The sequence below is a fragment of the Crinia signifera genome, chromosome 6 (assembly GCF_055691185.1).
Source record: "Crinia signifera chromosome 6, ASM5569118v1, whole genome shotgun sequence".
In the NCBI taxonomy this organism is placed as follows: Eukaryota; Metazoa; Chordata; class Amphibia; order Anura; family Myobatrachidae; genus Crinia; species Crinia signifera.
Genome location: NC_139222.1, coordinates 277,223,384 through 277,241,005, shown reverse-complemented (window position 1 = coordinate 277,241,005; position 17,622 = coordinate 277,223,384). Strand labels below are relative to the sequence as shown.

At 46.0% G+C, this 17,622-nt stretch overlaps 2 protein-coding genes across 2 annotated transcripts; both read right to left on the bottom strand.

Moving 5' to 3' along the window:
• Nucleotides 1-374: 374 nt before the first annotated feature.
• LOC146007299 (uncharacterized) lies at nt 375-6,533 on the bottom strand. The gene is made up of 5 exons (XM_083145645.1): nt 6,194-6,533; nt 4,442-4,684; nt 4,031-4,137; nt 2,258-2,325; nt 375-677 (listed from the first exon to the last, which is right to left on the bottom strand). The coding sequence occupies exons 1-5, from the start codon at nt 6,492-6,494 to the stop codon at nt 644-646; spliced, it is 753 nt and encodes a 250-aa protein (XP_083001771.1). The 5' UTR covers nt 6,495-6,533; the 3' UTR covers nt 375-643.
• A 198-nt stretch (nt 6,534-6,731) lies between these two features.
• Nucleotides 6,732-17,105, bottom strand: LOC146009774 (hemicentin-1-like). Its single transcript, XM_083150234.1, has 6 exons — nt 17,080-17,105; nt 16,401-16,510; nt 15,931-16,089; nt 15,074-15,175; nt 8,326-8,556; nt 6,732-6,796 (listed from the first exon to the last, which is right to left on the bottom strand). Exons 1-6 carry the CDS (start codon nt 17,103-17,105, stop codon nt 6,732-6,734), a joined length of 693 nt encoding a protein of 230 aa, XP_083006360.1.
• Nucleotides 17,106-17,622: the final 517 nt, after the last annotated feature.

Here is a 17,622-nt window from a genome sequence, read left to right as displayed (position 1 = left end):
ACATCAGGTGAAACGCGTTACAGTCCGTGAAACGGACTAGTAACCCGCTGGATCAGGCGAAATGCGCTGTCACTTTGTAAATAATGTATTAATGTGTAACTTATGGAACCTCAGGTAAAATGTTCAGTTTGACAAAATGCCTTTGTGGTAACTTGTTGGAGAACTACTTACCTGATAATACACAAGTAGCCGTGTCCCGAGATGTGACTCACTAATGATGTCACTACTCACCATAGCAATGTGCCCTAAAGCAGGATATCACAGCAGGATCATACGGAGGAGTTATACAGTAATAGAATATAGAAGAGGTCGCACTTTGCACAGTAGTAAAATCTCTTTATATATATATAAAAAAATACAAGAACCTGGAATAATGCCGCAAGAATGAGAGCGGAATAGAGCGATGCTCTGCAGAAACTAATGGGTTACTAGAGCAATGTACAGGAGTACAGCAGGGTTCCAGCAAGTGAATGCTTGATGTAGCAGTATTCTTAAGGTTCCAAGTGATGGGTTAATGGTGCAATGTTCTGCAGGTTCCCAGCAAGTGATGGATTAATAATGCAATGTTCTGCAGGTTTCCAGCATGGGAAAGGTGCGATGTCCATCAAGTGTCACTGGTAGTGCTGTATTGTGTACGGTACAATCAGATGTTCTCCCTTAGCCGCTGAGGTGCAAATCTGGGAGACAGAAGAGTCGGTCACCAGGAAGTACTGCGCGCATTTGTAATACCCCAACTTCTGCAAACTCTGCAGTACCGTATAGACGGATTCGGTATGAAATCCCGACGGTCAAAATCCTGACAGGGTCAAAATCCCGAATGGGTCGTAATACCGACAAGGACAAAATCCCGACATTTAAAATACCAACAAGGACAAAATCCCGACATTTAAAATCCCGACATGGTCAAAATACCGACATATAGAATGTGCAGGTGAAACAGTCAACATGACTTTGGGTCAACAGGTAGCGAGGTCAACATGTGTTTTTTAGCTGTTTTTTGACCCGAATGTCGAAACAGTCGACATGGACACAGGCAGAGGTGAACCGCAGCCCCTCGCATCCGCAGCCCCGTGCTTCGGGCACGCTGCGCTCGGCACACTATTTTATTCTCCCACCACATCCTAGTGGATGGTAGGGCATGAATTACCGCATGTCGTTACATGTCGGGTCAAAAAACAGTGAAAAATACCCATGTCGACCTTTTGACCTGTCGACCCAAAGTCATGTTGACTGTTTCACCTGTACTTTCTATATGTCGGGATTTTGTCCTTGTCTGTATTTTAAATGTCGGGATTTTGTCCTTGTCGGGATTTTGTCCTTGTCGGTATTATGACCCATTCGGGATTTTGACCCTGCTTGGATTTTGTCCGTCTGGATTTTGACTGCATCCCGTATAGACCGTGGGGAACATTTTACAGGCATATAAAGTGCGTACGGGACATCTAACACCTTATAAGGGACATGGGTGACATAGTCATATGACATGACTTATTATGACCCGCCATATCTCCAATAGCCACTGTGCCATTACCGATCTGGCAGTGACTGGACCCTGAGTTGACCTCCCCCCCATCCACCCCTTAGCACAACATCAGCCACCTCTCCACCCCCAGTAGCTACTAAACATTTCCACTATATCATGAGTGGAGTGTGGACAGCTGACATTTTCCAATGTGACTTAGGCCCAGCCAGAAAGATCACACTGAGGCAGATGTCTGCCAGCTGATTGGCCAGCCACCAGGCACGACGCACACTGATTGGTCTAACCATTTCCCAGTAAATATAAAATATATCCACTGTCCCAAAACATACAGCATCTGTAGTGGAGTGTGGCCCAGTAGGAAATGCAAAACCAGCCCATGCCTACTGTCCAAACTCCATTCAAGATAGCGTACGGTACAATGCAGTGCAAAAATCATGTAGTTACTGGGAAATTCAGCACTGAATAAAACAAGAGTCTCCCTTCAACAAATGTGGCCCCTAGGCACGTGCATAATGGGGGATAGAACAATTTAAGCATGCTTGGGATAGGCATATGAATATCCTTACAAAGAAATAAGGATTAAAAAGGGTTGAGATTACCTGAAAGATAAAAAAGGGGCAGACTAGATGGGCCAAATGGTTCTTATCTGCCGTCAAATTCTATGTTTCTACTTTGCTGCCTGCCATAACCTATAAGCTCGGTACACCAATGGCGCACCTGGGGGGGGGGGGGGATACGGGCACACTGTGCACGCCACATTGTCAGTGCACTTACCCTTTACACTCGCATCTTCTGTGCTGGTGCAGATTCTCTAACAGCCATGCCCTGTACCTCGCCCGCCGCTGCAAGGAAAACCAAAAACGTATTCATCTCCTAATGCCATTGTTATATCACCAACATGACCACACACACACACACACACACACACACACACACACACACACACACACACACACACACACACACACAAAGAGGCATCTATTGGGGTTATTCAGACTGGATCAATTATCAGATGATTGCATATGCATTTGTATTGCAGTGCGCATGTGCGACACCAAACAGCATCAGGAAGGGAAAACTTGATGCAGGCGTCGAATGTATCAAGCTTCAAAAAGTGATAAAGTGGAGAGTAATAAACAGCCAGCCAATCAGCTCCTACCTGTCATTTTTCAAACCCAGCCTCTAACATGACAGGTAGGAGCTGATTGGCTAGATGTTTATCACTCTCCACTTAATCATTTTAATACATCCGGCCCTTAGTACCTTATGGTACATACAGTATCCTTTATATAATGACATTAATGCTTATGTTCATGACGGTGGTCCAGGTAAGGGTTATGAAGTCTTTAGCGGCTCGTTAGCTGAACTAATTAATAAAGTGGGTGCTGAGTACAAGGCACAAACCACTGACACCAGCAGACTTTACTGATCATTAAACATCTTATTTGCTGATGGGTTTCCCAGGTGAGTGTTACATAAATATACGACAACATCAGAACAATAAGCCCTAGGGGGGACTGGGCAGATTATTTTGGCTGTGCTGGGAAAGTGAAACCTCCGATGGGCCCCTCTGTTTGGGGCCCCCTACCTCTTCCCCTGGGAAGGGGGGACTGGGCAGATTATTTTGGCTGTGCTGGGAAAGTGAAACCTCCGGTGGGCCCCTCTGTTTGGGGCCCCCTACCTCTTCCCCTGGGAATCAGGTGGCAGACTTTGCACTTAAGTAATAAATCATACATATGTTCCATTATAGTGCACTGTGCACAGGACTATGGTGCATTTTCTACAGGCCACTGCTTTTACTAATCGAAGACACACTATGGGCCCGATTCAGACCTGTGTGCTGGGCTGCAAGTGTTCTCTCATGGCTCACCACACCCCTCCGGTGGCTGGCCAAGCCCATAAATATAGGTTCTTATTACCCCTACATTCCCCGGAGGGCCCTCCATAGCACCGACCAATGAGGACCAGGTTTGTTGTGTTCCTGTTGTTTATTATAAACAATGCCGGCTGCTTCTGATTGGCTACAGAAGAGGGAGCATCAGTAAAAGATTTTTATGGAGCCAGCCAATGTCGTGCTACGCCTGTGATCCCCTCCAGAACCGGTCAGTGGAATCCCCTGCAGGATAAGACATTATCTGCCCTGGGTCGTCCTGCACACAGGACAACCAGAAAACATTCCCAGTAACCTTGTACACCGCTGCGGAGTATGTCAGTGCTTTATCATGAGTATATAATAATATTACTAGGTGCCCACAGACGCATCAATTATCGAATGCGTTTTGTACTTTTTAAGCACAAATTGCATCTTATGTACAATTATTGGATGGTGTTTATGTTCCTGGGAGCCCGATATTGTATGTCTAAAAAAGTACGTGCTGCACGTACTTTTTAGACTACATCTGAAATTTAACATTACAAACATGGGTTCATCACATGCATCCAAGTGCACATCTCATAGCAAGCTGGAAGAAAAATTGTATAGAACCATTGTACAGTCAAAAACGCATAGTACAGTACAATTGTAGCGTCTGTGGGCACCTTACTCACCACCCTGCGATGACGAGCGATCAGGATAACAATGATGACGACGATTAAGAGGAACACGAGGACTCCGACTATCACCCAGAACAGATCCGGGAAGTTCGGCTGCACCTCTGGGGAAAGCAGATAAGAAATACAATTATTAGTAACTAAGGGGAATGTTTCTCCAAAAATCACTGTGATGGGGGAAAGGTTGTTTGTGGGAGGACTCTCTAACCGGCTGCTCTGCCGGAGGAGCAAGCCATGAATAGATGCCATGTACTTCAGAGATGGTCTAGGAGCATGCCCGGCATTTCCACTTTGCCCTTTTTTACAGTATGCAGTGGCTGCTGGGCAGGCTGTGGGGAAGAGGGGCTTCTGGGCAACAGTATATCCCCCCTGCGTGAGCTATGGCACTAATAACAACTGAACACTCACCCAGCATCAGATTAGCAGTGACCTTCTTCTCCGCTCCAACCATTACACTGCAGGTCCAGTTCCCCATAGTCTCCGGCACAGCCGTGATTACCTTGGCCAATGTACTTTTCCCCACTGGGCCGCAGATCTCCTGCCCTATGGTTGCATGATGCCAGCAGAGTTTCCCATCTTGGTCTATGCAGGTTACGTTACAGCGGAGAGTGACGTTAGACTCCATTCTGATGGATCCGGGTGACGCGGACACTAAGAATGAGAATTCTGCCAATAAACCACCAATACAGCGCAGGAAACAGACGCTGAATATTACATATATATATATATATATATATATATATATATATATATATATATATTGCTTATCTTCCCAGGTCGTGTCATGTATATGCTGGATAGATGAAGAGGACCCCTATAAACTCCAGCTATGAGTCTGCAAACAGCTAACCAGAAGCGGATACTGAGAGCCACCAGCTTAGCTAGGGACAGTAGGTTACTTCCATTCCATATGGATTACGCCAGATCCCAAAAAAGAAGATTCCCATGTATTAGAGACATTGCACTATAGTGACATAAATGATTCACATATGACAGAAAAATATGTAACGCGATTAAAGAAATAAGTGAACATAGAAATACATCTAAAATGATACAGACAACAAAATAAAATGATGATTAAAACCGAGTCCATTCTCATATGAAATGAATATTCTAAAGAATTGCTGGTAATAATGGCTATGGTGCTACTCACTATCCTGGTAAGCTTAGATTGGAAACACAGGTACTGTACATGGTCTATGAGCCATAACTCTCAAATACATTGCTAGACTAGAAATAATAATTTATATTTATGTTGGAATACAATATGCATGGTTGGTGCACATACAGTATACACGATTTGTCGGTACATACAGTATGCACAGCAGGTGTACATACAGTATACATGGTTTGTCTGTGCATACAGTATACACGGTTGGTGCACATACAGTATTCACAGTTGGTGCACGTACATTATGCACGGTCGGTGTACATACAGTATACACAGCTGGTGTACATACAGTATACATGGTTTGTCTGTACATACAGTATACACTGTTGGTGCACATACAGTATTCACGGTTGGTGCACGTACATTATGCACGGTCGGTGTACATACAGTATACACAGCTGGTGTACATACAGTATACATGGTTTGTCTGTACATACAGTATACACTGTTGGTGCACATACAGTATTCACGGTTGGTGCACATACAGTAGTCACAGTTGGTGTACATGCAGTATACACTGGAGGTATCGCCAAATCTGGGTAAGGACACTCTACATGTAACATGATGACGTACGTTTCGCCCTAGATTTTTTGAAACGGTCAAACCTTCTAATATAAGAAAGATCAAAGCTTCTTTTGCTATAGTTTGTTCCACAAGCCCTTCTGGAAACCTGCCATATATCTCTCCAAGGTCTCATATATCTCCCCCATCATTTATATTGCCATAACCCTTTGATTGCCAATGTTGCTGTGAGAGATCCTCAAAATATCCGCTAAAAATAGCAGCGCCGCTCACAGCGACTCTTTTTTTAGTATAATAATAATAATACAAATACAGCCGAGTCAATTCATTGAAGTTTAGTTAAATATTGCACTAAAAAAAAAGAACAGTTTCTGTGAGTGACTCTGGTATTTTTAGCGGATATTTTGAGGGTCTGTCACCGCAACATTGGCGCTCAAAAGGTTAAGAGAGCCTTGTCCCTGCCTTACCTGTGAGATTAGCCACGCACACGTCTCTCGATAGCCTCTTGAGCCTCGTGGAGCCAACGATCCTTAGAACAACGTCCATCCTATAATGACCACTCATAGGCTTAGACAGATACAGGCTGAGGTCATTGGGATTCCCGGGTTGGGACTTTGAGTAGCACCTCTCACTCCAACACGCGGCTCCCGCATCTACTGTGAGTTTTTTTATCAGCTGGGAGGGGTAAGTAACGTTCCCTTCCACTATGCCCACTTCATGGGCCATAGGCGTTTCCCGCGCCTTGAAATTGAAGATAAATGGGATCATTACGGGGTTCTTCTTTGACGTGTACACAACGGCTGGGGAAGGAGCAAAACCTGCAAAAAAGTGGGGTAAATGTGAAGAGTAGTCCTATATAGGGAAACAATTCACGCTCTGGAGTGTTTATTACAATTTTCTCATGTTCCGTACCTGTACCAGGAAAGAGTTACTCACCCCTCATGCTACTCTCCTGCCTCCCCCCCATTGGTTCTCTGGCTGAGCCCATTGACAGGGGACCGTGACTCAAACGTGGCTCTTTACTATGAAGACTAAAATCCTTTCATGTCGTTTTATAAATTCTAGATCGGCTGTTCGAGAAATGTGAACTTGCAGGATCCCTTGGGGTTATCTAACAATGAAACTTCCTGTATAGTTTTAATTCAAAGGAGAAATACTGCACCATGTACCTCTATTGTATCATTAAAGGAATTATTATATCCAGTGCTGGAAAAAAAACGGGGGATTCTTCTTATGTGAAATATTCACCATATCCCAAGAAAATCTATATATATGTAACCCATATATTTTGGGGAACATATCCCCTTCGTCAGAAAGGTGTGAGCGCCGCTGGTTTGTTTGTTGTTATCTACACCAGATCATTTTCCTGCACTGTGGGCACCCGAGCAGGATACCCCTTGGGGGAGTCAGAGTGTTGGTGATCCAGGATTGCATATATATAAAATATATACAGTTGCAGCCATAGGGCCAGATGTACTAAGCTTCAAAAGTGATAAAATGGAGAGTGATAAACATCCAGCCAATCAGCTACTACCTGCCATGTCACAGGCTGTGTTTGAAAAATGTCAGGCAGGAGCTGATTGGCTGACTGTTTATCACTCTCCATTTTATCACTTTTGAAGCTTAGTACATCTGGCCCATAGTGTACAGGGTACGCTGGTTCTTGTAGTGCACCTAAGTTGCAGTATCACTGTTTAATGCAGGGCTGGGCAACACTGGCCCTCCAGATGTTGATAAACTACACATCCCAGCATTCCTTGCATCAGTTTCAGCATGGCCACATAGCAAAACTAATGCAAAGCATCCTGGGATGTGTAGTTCACTAACATCTGGAGGGCCGGTGTTGCCCAGCCCTGGTTTAATGGAATAGTGGAATAATTCTTGTAGCGCTGTTTATACCCATTAGAGAGGGACACTCAGGTGCGTGCCTATTAATTTGGAGGTTGCGCCTCTGCTTGCTGCTCTGGGTCCTAGTACCTGGTAGGGATGGACATCGGAAGACCACCATCCAATGATGGCTGGGCTTCCAACATCAAATCTTTCAATTCGATAGTCAATGACCATCACTCAAAAGAATTTGGTAGAAAAAAAAATTCATATGATTGGTGCATGCACAAACATCTTCAATGTGGCCACGTATGTGCAGAAGTACTGCACCGTGGCTGGGTGCAGGGGCGTGACCATCAGAACACATTCAAATGTTTCTCATTGGATGGCGGCAAACATCAGAAAGCTGCCATCCAATGGTAATACACTGGGCTAGATTCTCTAAGCTTCAAAAGTGATAAAATGGAGAGTGATAAACAGCCAGCCAATCAGTTCCTACCTGCCATGTCACAGACTGTGTTTGAAAAATGACAGTCAGGAGCTGATTGGCTGGCTGTTTATCACTCTCCATTTGATCACTTTTGAAGCTTAGAGAATCTGACTCACTGTCTCTCCCTTCATTATTACTGTATAACAGCTCATTCTGTCTCCCTTATTTAGATTTACGGTCAGTAATGCAAACAAATCAGTGTAGCAAATAAATCAAACATCGACTTCAGAAATAGTGATACAGAACCATTACGGTGGTGGAGAGACTGATTGGCTGTGATACCTTTCACTCTGATCTCCATAGTGACGACTTCAGTCCTGTCACCCATCTCAGCATGGCACGTGTAACTGCCACTGTCTTCTATCCCGACATTGTTCTTCTCCAGGTAACTCTGACTTCCAATATAGTTTCCATCTTTCCACCAAGAAGCCCGAACAGGCAGCGCAGGATATGACGCTATGTCCAGCCGCAGGTTCTCTGATGCAAACAGAGTGGCAGAGGGGTGCACCGACACTGGGGAGGGGGCAAAATAAAGGCCGGTGAGTGAAGATGGGCCCCGCCACCTCAAGGTCTAGTGTTCATTCTAGCACCCGCTATCTTAGAAAACCCATGCACTCCTATTCTCTGCCTGGGGTGTAGCTGTCTGCTGTGGTGTTTCTAGCACTGTGTAGTCTGTACATCAGTACTGATATGTAATCCAGACCTATGCTAGAAACACCACAGCAGACAGCGACACCCCAGGCAGGGATCAGGAACTGCATGGGTTTTCTAAGATAGCGGGTGATAGAATGAACACTGAGGTCTGAATGACCAGGTCACGCAAAGCTCAGTTACTGTGGTTGGCGGGTGATCGCAGGGGATCAGGTAACGACCGCTGGAATGTCAATTAAACCAAACCAATTGATCTAATTTAATTAATCATGGAACAATCCTGACTGCGAAATTCAGGGAGATGTATCAAAGCTTGGAGAGGAAAGGAGAGGAGAGGAGAGGAGAGAAAGTTCTGACCCATCAGCTTCTGTCATTTTTCAAACTGGTATGGGTCAATGTGGCAGATGTATTAAGCTTTAATAAGAGATAAATCCAGGGGTGATAAGGAGAGATAAACGTCCAGCCAATCACCTGCTATGTGTCATGTTACAGGCTGTGTTTGAATAAAGTCAGTAAGAAGCTGATTGGCTGAACGTTTATCTCTCCTTATCACCCTCACATTTATCTCTTGTTAAGGCTTAATACATCTGCCCCATAGTGTCAACTGAATGAAGGTCATCAACATATATTATGTAGACCACTAGAGGTCAACAGGGCTTGTCGACACATGAAATGTCAACAGGGTCAGAAGGTCAGAACAAGCATTAGTTCGACAGTTTATCTCTCTCCACTTTTCTTTTTCTTTTTCCCCACCTATACACAGAGCACCACCTCTTCCATAGACTTATCCCCCCTGTGTCGTATACTATGCTGCAAACCTAGGTCACCTACCATCCCGGGACTTGGCAACAAGTAGCAGCAGTAACCGGGAAGCGGATACAGGAACCACCACAGCGCTCAGAGCGGAGGCACCGGACCACGTAAGGCCACTTACGCAGGCCACTATTTAGTTGTTCTGGGTTTGGGTGTGAGTGCTGCTGGCACCGACATTTCTGCCCGCAGCCTCCCGAGAGGACTTTAGTTGGGTTCAGCAGCTCAGGGGGCAGCCCAGTGTTTTAAAATGTTTTTTTTTTTTTTTTTTCAATAGCATGCCTGGAATCAATGCTTGATTCCAGGCATGCTATCTGGTCTAAAGCTCACAGCACACTATGGGCGGGATGTATTAATATACATCGCCGCCCTTCGCCTGGCAGCCGCATATGTACTAACATATGCGGCCAGCATCGGGTTGCGGTGACGGAGACCCCCGCGATACCTGTGATGTGGTCTGCGGGGGTCTCCTTCACCTCCTGACGGCTGCCAGTGTCCCCCTGCTTTTCCTCCTCCCCCATGAAGCTGGATGTCCTCCCGGCTGTGACACCTGTTGGCGGAGGAGGAGATAAGGAGGACGGGGGGGGGGGGGGGCGCGCGGACCTCTGGGTGGCGATACCCTGCCATGCGAAAACGGGGTGGATGGGTAATGGTAAATAGGATAATGCGGTAAAACCCCCGTTTTACGGCATTTTCCTTTTAGTACATCCCGCCCTATGCTTTTATATGTGAGCAGTTACCAACACACCTGTCACTAATCATCTAGGGAACTGGTTAACATAAGCTATGCATTATGGGTTAAAACAGGGTGCAGGAGAGAATGTGACCACAATAAGACTAATTAAAAAAATTAATCTAATAAACAATATATACACTAAACATCGGCACTCACCTTTCCTAGTTTTGGGGTGCCCTATGGCTTGTGACCACATTGTTTAAACAGACTTTGTAGGGGCTCTGCACACACTAAATTAACTGATAATAAATAGTGGAGATTTGGTTCATGAATTGATCAATGCATTTAAGCCTGCAGCCCCCTTCACGGGACCCCACTTTTCTGCAGGTCCTAACACTATTGCTCAAAATGGCTATAATACACATAGCTATCACATCAATGTTTGATTCTTGATTTTTAAATTTAGTCTTATTGTGGTCACATTCTTTCCTGCACCCTGTTTTAACCCATAATGCATAGCTTATGTTAACCAGTTCCCTAGATGATTAGTGACAGGTGTGTTGGTAACTGCTCACATATAAAAGTACAGTCTGCTGTGAGCTTTAGACCAGATAGCATGCCTGGAATCAAACATTGATGTGATAGCTATGTGTATTATAGCCATTTTGAGCAATAGTGTTAGGACCTGCAGAAAAGTGGGGTCCTGTGAAGGGGGCTGCAGGCTTAAATGCATTGATCAATTCATGAACCAAATCTCCACTATTTATTATCAGTTAATTTAGTGTGTGCAGAGCCCCTACAATGTCTGTTTAAACAATGTGGTCACGAGCCATAGGGCGCCCCAAAACTAGGAAAGGTGAGTGCCGATGTTAAGTGTATATATATATATATATATATATATATATATATCTTATATATTTGGCTACATCTGTCACTCAAAGTGTGTCTGGAGCTGTAACGCTGGGTGGAACCTCTGACTCACATGACTGACTCACATGACAGAGAACCAGCCCAGTGAGCCCACAGACAGTGCCAGACACCCTCTGCCTCTCCATGTTACACAGCAAAGACACAGCTACTCACCAGACACACCAGGTGAGCGCCCCACACCTCCATACCTCCCAACATGACCCTCTCCAGGAGGGACAGAATGCTCTGTTTGTGGACTTCCATCTTAATTTATGATTGTCATCACCTGTTTTAAACAGGGTAATTGATAAGAAAGGTGTTTAAGCACAGGTGATGGTAATCCATAAATTAAGAAGAAAGTCCAGAAACAGAGCAATGTGTCCCTCCTGGAGAGGGTCATGTTGGGAGGTATGCACCTCCCTCCCCCCCTCCCCCCCCATTCACAGCATCCCCACGATTAAATGGCACATGCAAAACACTGACATGGCTATGGACGACAATGAAAAAGGTTGACAAGATTTATTTTTCACTTTTTCAATGTTTTCATATTCATTCTCATGTGTCGACATGGACACCAATGAAGTGCTACACTTATGTCAACATTTACATGTGTTGACCTTTCTGTGTTGATTTTTTCTTATGGCGATTCACGGCACCCCCGCGACCCCCCTCCCACGATTTGCAGCACCCCCCCCCGCAATTCGCGGCACCCCCGGTGACTCCCGCGATTCGCGGTCCCACCCCGTGACACACCTCCCCTCCTGCGATTCGTGGCACCCCGCGACCCCCCCCTCCCACGATTCGCGCCAACCCCCCGGGCCACCCTCCCGCGGTTCACGGTGCCCCCCACGACCCCCCCTACCGCGATTCCCCACCCCTGACCCTCCTCCTGTCATTGTGGCAACCCCCCGCCCCTGCGACCCACCCTCCCACAATTCACTGCAACCCCCCGCGCCCCCTCCCACGATTCGCGGCACCCACACACCCCCCACCGCGACCCCCCCTCCCGCAATTCACGGCATCCACCCATGACCCCTCCACCCCTCACCTCCTCCCTCCCCCCCCCCCGCGCACGATTCACGGCAACCCCAGGATTAAATGGCACATGCAAAACACTGGCGCAGCTATGGTCGACAATGAAAAAGGTTGACATGAGTTTTTGAAGATTTATTTTTCTTTTTTTGAATGTTTTCATATTCATTCTCATGTGTCGACATGGACACCGATGAAGTGCCACACTTATGTCAACATTTACATGTGTTGAACTTTCTGTGTTGATTTTTTCTTGTAGCAATTTTTTTCCAGTGACAACTATGAACTATGTGCACGTCAACCTTTGTAGGGGCTCTGCACACACTAAATTAATTGATAATAAATAGTGGAGATTTGGTTCATGAATTGATCAATGCATTTAAGCCTGCAGCCCCCTTCACGGGACCCCACTTTTCCCCACTCCCTCCTGGAGAGGGTCATGTTGGGAGGTATGCACCTCCCTCCCCCCCTCCCCCCCCCCCCCATTCACGGCATCCCCACGATTAAATGGCACATGCAAAACACTGACATGGCTATGGTCGACAATGAAAAAGGTTGACAAGATTTATTTTTCACTTTTTCAATGTTTTCATATTCATTCTCATGTGTCGACATGGATACCAATGAAGTGCCACACTTATGTCAACATTTACATGTGTTGACCTTTCTGTGCTGATTTTTTCTTGTGGCGATTCACGGCACCCCCGCGACCCCCTCCCGCGATTTGCAGCACACCCCCCGCAATTCGCGGCACCCCCGGTGACTCCCGCGATTCGCGGACCCACCCCGTGACACACCCCCCTCCTGCGATTCGCGGCACCCGCGACCCCCCCTCCCACGATTCGCGCCAACCCCCCGGGCCACCCTCCCGCGGTTCACGGTGCCCCCCACGACCCCCCCTACCGCGATTCCCCACCCCTGACCCCCCCTCCTGTCATTGCGGCAACCCCCCGCCCCCGCGACCCACCCTCCCACGATTCACTGCAACCCCCCGCGCCCCCTCCCACGATTCGCGGCACCCACCCCCCCCCGCGACCCCCCCTCCCGCAATTCACGGCATCCACCCACGACCCCTCCACCCCTCACCTCCTCCCTCCCCCCCACCCCCGCGCGCGATTCACGGCAACCCCAGGATTAAATGGCACATGCAAAACACTGGCACGGCTATGGTCGACAATGAAAAAGATTGACATGAGTTTTTGAAGATTTATTTTTCTTTTTTTGAATGTTTTCATATTCATTCTCATGTGTCGACATGGACACCGATGAAGTGCCACACTTATGTCAACATTTACATGTGTTGACCTTTCTGTGTTGATTTTTTCTTGTAGCAATTTTTTCCAGTGACAACTATGAACTATGTGCACGTCAACCTACACATCCTCAACCAATTCTTTGTATAATATATAACACCTGTTCTGTTTTACTGTAGGTGTTTTAAGTCAGACCTTTTACTGCTACTATTACTGTTTATGTAAATGCATTCTGAATGACAGCAACATCCTACCATCCTTCTACAAGAATATATAACCAACTAGGTGATTCATCGCGCCCAGTGCCCCCCCCTCCCGCAATTCACGGAACCCCCACGCACTCCCCCTCCCACGATTCGCAACCCCCCCTCGCGCAATTCACGCCCCCTCCCACGCTTTGCGGACCCCCGCCCTCTCCCACGATTCGCCAACACCTGTGCCCCCACTTGATTCACGGCACCCCCCGCGCCCCTCCCGCAATTCACGGCACCCCTAAGCCCCTCTTTAGTCCCCCGTATACTCACACACCCCTATCCCTACCCAGCTTCCTGCTCTCCTGAACCGTAACTTCCACCACTGGGGAGTCGCTGACGCTGTTTTGCCCACATGCCCCTATCATGCCTCATAGCCCAGCCTCCTGCTCTCATGCACCCGAACTCCCACCCAGTAGGAGGAGACACTGACTAAGGGCCACCGTCCTGTACTCCTGTACTGCCACGCTGGACCCTCACCCACTGGCAGAAGCTGCACAGTATCTCCCACCCTCCTCTTTAGTCCCCCTTATGCCCACACACCCCTATCACTACCCAGCCCCCTGTTTTCCTGTGTCGTGACCTCCGCCAGTGGGGAGCCGCTGACTCAAAAACACCCTACTATACTATTGCACATACACACCTAAACAACATGCACATACAGCCCCCCCCCCCACACCCACAAATATCACTGTACCCTCCACACTATCAATGTACATCTTACTCTGTAACCACTTTTTAATTAAACAAAACAATGCACACCTCCTTCCACATCATATGCTCTCTATTTAACACATTTCACCTATAACTCAAGTTGCAATACAGGCATCTTTCATACAATTCTAACTATATTTCTCATATACAAATGTTCACAAATTAAGGGGGCGCAGCCCCTTACGACGGTGTGAAGAGCGCCCGTAGGGCGCGATGAATCACCTAGTATATATATATATATATTAATATATATATATATATATATATATAAAATACCACTTGTAGGTGTCACTCAGGCCAATAAACAAACAGAGACGGTAGTAGCGTTTATCAACGTTTCATTTGCGGAACGCAAATTTCATCAGGATACAAGACAAAAAAAAAAAGGTCTTGTATCCTGATGAAATTTGCGTTCCGCAAATGAAAAGTTGATAAACGCTACTACCGTCTCTGTTTGTTTATTGGCCTGAGTGACACCTACAAGTGGTATTGTATACAGCTCCCCTGTCTTGGTCACCGGGGAATTGGTGGGCACCGGGTCTCAGCTATATCATTGGAAGAGTGCCGGTTATATGGTTTTCTATATATATATATATATATATATATATATATATATATGGAAAGCAGGTGGATGATGCCAAAATAAATTCATTACAATATACAGTATATTCTCATAGAAAACGCCCCACCGGTCACCCCAAGTGCCGGAATGCACGCGTTTCGCCATGGCCTACCTTGAAGGACAATGAGCTCCACGCTTTGGATGACATTCTTTCCTTTGATACAAGTGAAGTTTCCAGAGTGTTTGGGCTCGACCTGAGTCACCTGCAAGTCTCCTTTGATGTGAAATGGGACAATAAAACAATTACTGCCTGTAAAATGGGTCAACAATAATGCAGGATAATCATTTACTTATACACAACTGAGGTTTTGTTACCCAGTATATTCACCACCCATTCACCCCGGCACAATGCCACCTGTCATTAGAGGTAGGTGCGAGCGCTAACCCCCCCTGCTGTGCACGAGTTTTTAGTAACGGGAGTGTGTGGGTTTTTAGTAACGGGAGTGTGTAGGTTTTTAGTAACGGGAGTGTGTGGGTTTTTAGTAACGGGAGTGTGTGGGTTTTTAGTAACGGGAGTGTGTGGATTTTTAGTAACGGGAGTGTGTGGATTTTTAGTAACGGGAGTGTGAGGGTTTTTAGTAACGGGAGTGTGAGGGTTTTTTGTAAAATTAAGATAAAAACACATTGGGCCTTATTCAGATCTGAGCTCAGTACAAATTTTTCAGAAAATGGGCAAAACCATGTGCACTGCAGGTGGGGCAGATGTAACATGTATAGGGCCAGATGTATCAATCTTCAAAAGTGAAAAAATGGAGAGTGATAAACAGCTAGCCAATCAGCTCCTACCTGCCATGCTACAGGCTGGGTTTGAAAAATGATAGCTAGGAGCTGATTGGTTGGTTGTTTATCACTCTCCATTTTATCACTTTGAAGAGAGTTAGATGTGTGTGAGTTATTTTGTTTCTGTGCAGGGTAAATACTGGCTGCATTATTTTTATAATATATAATATAATATAATACCATCATTACCTTTCTTATTGTATGAATATTCCTTCTGCAAATTGTGTCTCACAAGCTGACGACCATTCTTGTTCCACCGAATGTCCCCTTCTGTCTTCTCACTACAGGGCAGACTGATGCGGCTTCCAGTCTGAGCTATTATCCTGACACTGGAGGCCAGAGACAGACCTGAAAGACATGTAATGTTTTCCATATACAGGTATGCCAACTCTCTCTGCAATAGTGGCAGTCTCCCTGACTCCCCGCAATACAAGCAGTCTCCCTGACTCCCTACAATACAAGCAGTCTCCCTGACTCCCCGCAGTAGTAGGTGTGCCCCATCACAGAGTAGGCGTGTCCCATCACAAAGTAGGCTTGCTCCCTCACAGAGTAGGCATGCCCCATCACACAGTGGGCGTGTCCCATCACAAAAGAGGACATGCATTTTGCTCTGTGTAATGGGGGCCCATTGACTCTGCAGCACACCTGCTCACACTCACATGTCTGGAAATACAGGAGGTAAATGCTGAATGTCTGTAATCTCTCCATGTCCAGGCTTTGCTGATATCTTGACTCGGCTGCTGTTCCCGTATCTCTGGTGTATTCAGTCCTGTAAATCAAAGATCATTACAAGCGGGTGACCAGATAATAACATATTATGGAACTCTGGGCAAAAGATACAGGAGGAATGCAATAGTATATGGTATATGTTTGTGTAGCTTTTATTCAGAAATAAAACACAAAAAAGGGGGCTAGTCGAGGAGCTGAGGTACTCCCAGACCTAAACCAGGCACTTTAATCGCCTTTAACACACGTCAGGAAATGTTCCTAGGCACTGGGATAAATGTTCAACAATGTCTGGATTGACAATCACTAGATCGACCACTATTGGTCGGCAGTTAGTTGACATCTAAGAATGGTCGACATACTAGGTCGATATTTACAGAAGCAAAATGTCAACATGAACATGGTCGACACGGGGAAGATGTTGAAATTAGGGTTTTTTTGTGTGTATTTGGTGTCTGTGTCAACATATGTCGACATGGACAACGTATCATGTGTACCCTGTCTCCCCGCACGCGTAGTGGATGGTAGGGTAAGAATTACTGGCAACATGTCAGCTAAAAAAAACCCCACAAAAAACGAATGTCCCATTCTCTACCTAATGTTTTTGCCAACCTTCCAATCCTGTCAAACTTAGCCATGTTGACCTTCAGTGGTCAAACGAAATAGAGTCGACCAAGTGACTGTATCCCGGTTTAGTAGTGGAGAATAGGCCGCAGACCCGGACAAATAACCTGCACTGTATCTAGCAATGATTACATACTGTAGATCATTTCCCTAATTTTTCAGTTATTAATCATACTTGCCTACTTTTGAAAACTAGTTTCAGGGAGATTATAGTTGCTAGTAGAATTCTGCACAGCGCCCCATTGAGGGGGGCGTGTCATGCTCCTCCCAAAGGGCGTGGCTAGTTCCATATATGGAGAGATTGTGAAAAGAGATTGTGAACGTGGCACCTAGAAGCCTGGGTGTGTACTGCTACATCTGAGAGGAATCTTTTAAAATGACTTATATCCAAATGTAAATGAGCCCCAAAGCAGTTAGTAAGAGCTACTATACTTTGTAAAGTGCTAGGAACTGGTGCTGATGAGTCAATGTAAATGTATCTGTCTCCCCCCAAAATGTAACAGTGTAATGTGGGCTAGGTGACATGAGGGA

Coding starts and splice junctions, on each gene's coding strand:
- LOC146009774 (XM_083150234.1), bottom strand. CDS start 17,105: ATGGCTAAGTTTGACAGGATTGGAAG. Junction 8,557..15,073: donor GGAGCTCATTGTCCTTCAAG/GTAGGCCATGGC, acceptor CCCCCTCCCCAG/TGTCGGTGCACCCCTCTGCC. Junction 6,797..8,325: donor TATGGAGATCAGAGTGAAAG/GTATCACAGCCA, acceptor TTTCTCGAACAG/CCGATCTAGAATTTATAAAA.
- LOC146007299 (XM_083145645.1), bottom strand. CDS start 6,494: ATGATCCCATTTATCTTCAATTTCAAGGCGCGGGAAACGCCTATGGCC. Junction 4,685..6,193: donor GTGCGTGGCTAATCTCACAG/GTAAGGCAGGGA, acceptor TCTCATTCTTAG/TGTCCGCGTCACCCGGATCC. Junction 2,326..4,030: donor TCGCTCGTCATCGCAGGGTG/GTGAGTAAGGTG, acceptor TTTTCCTTGCAG/CGGCGGGCGAGGTACAGGGC.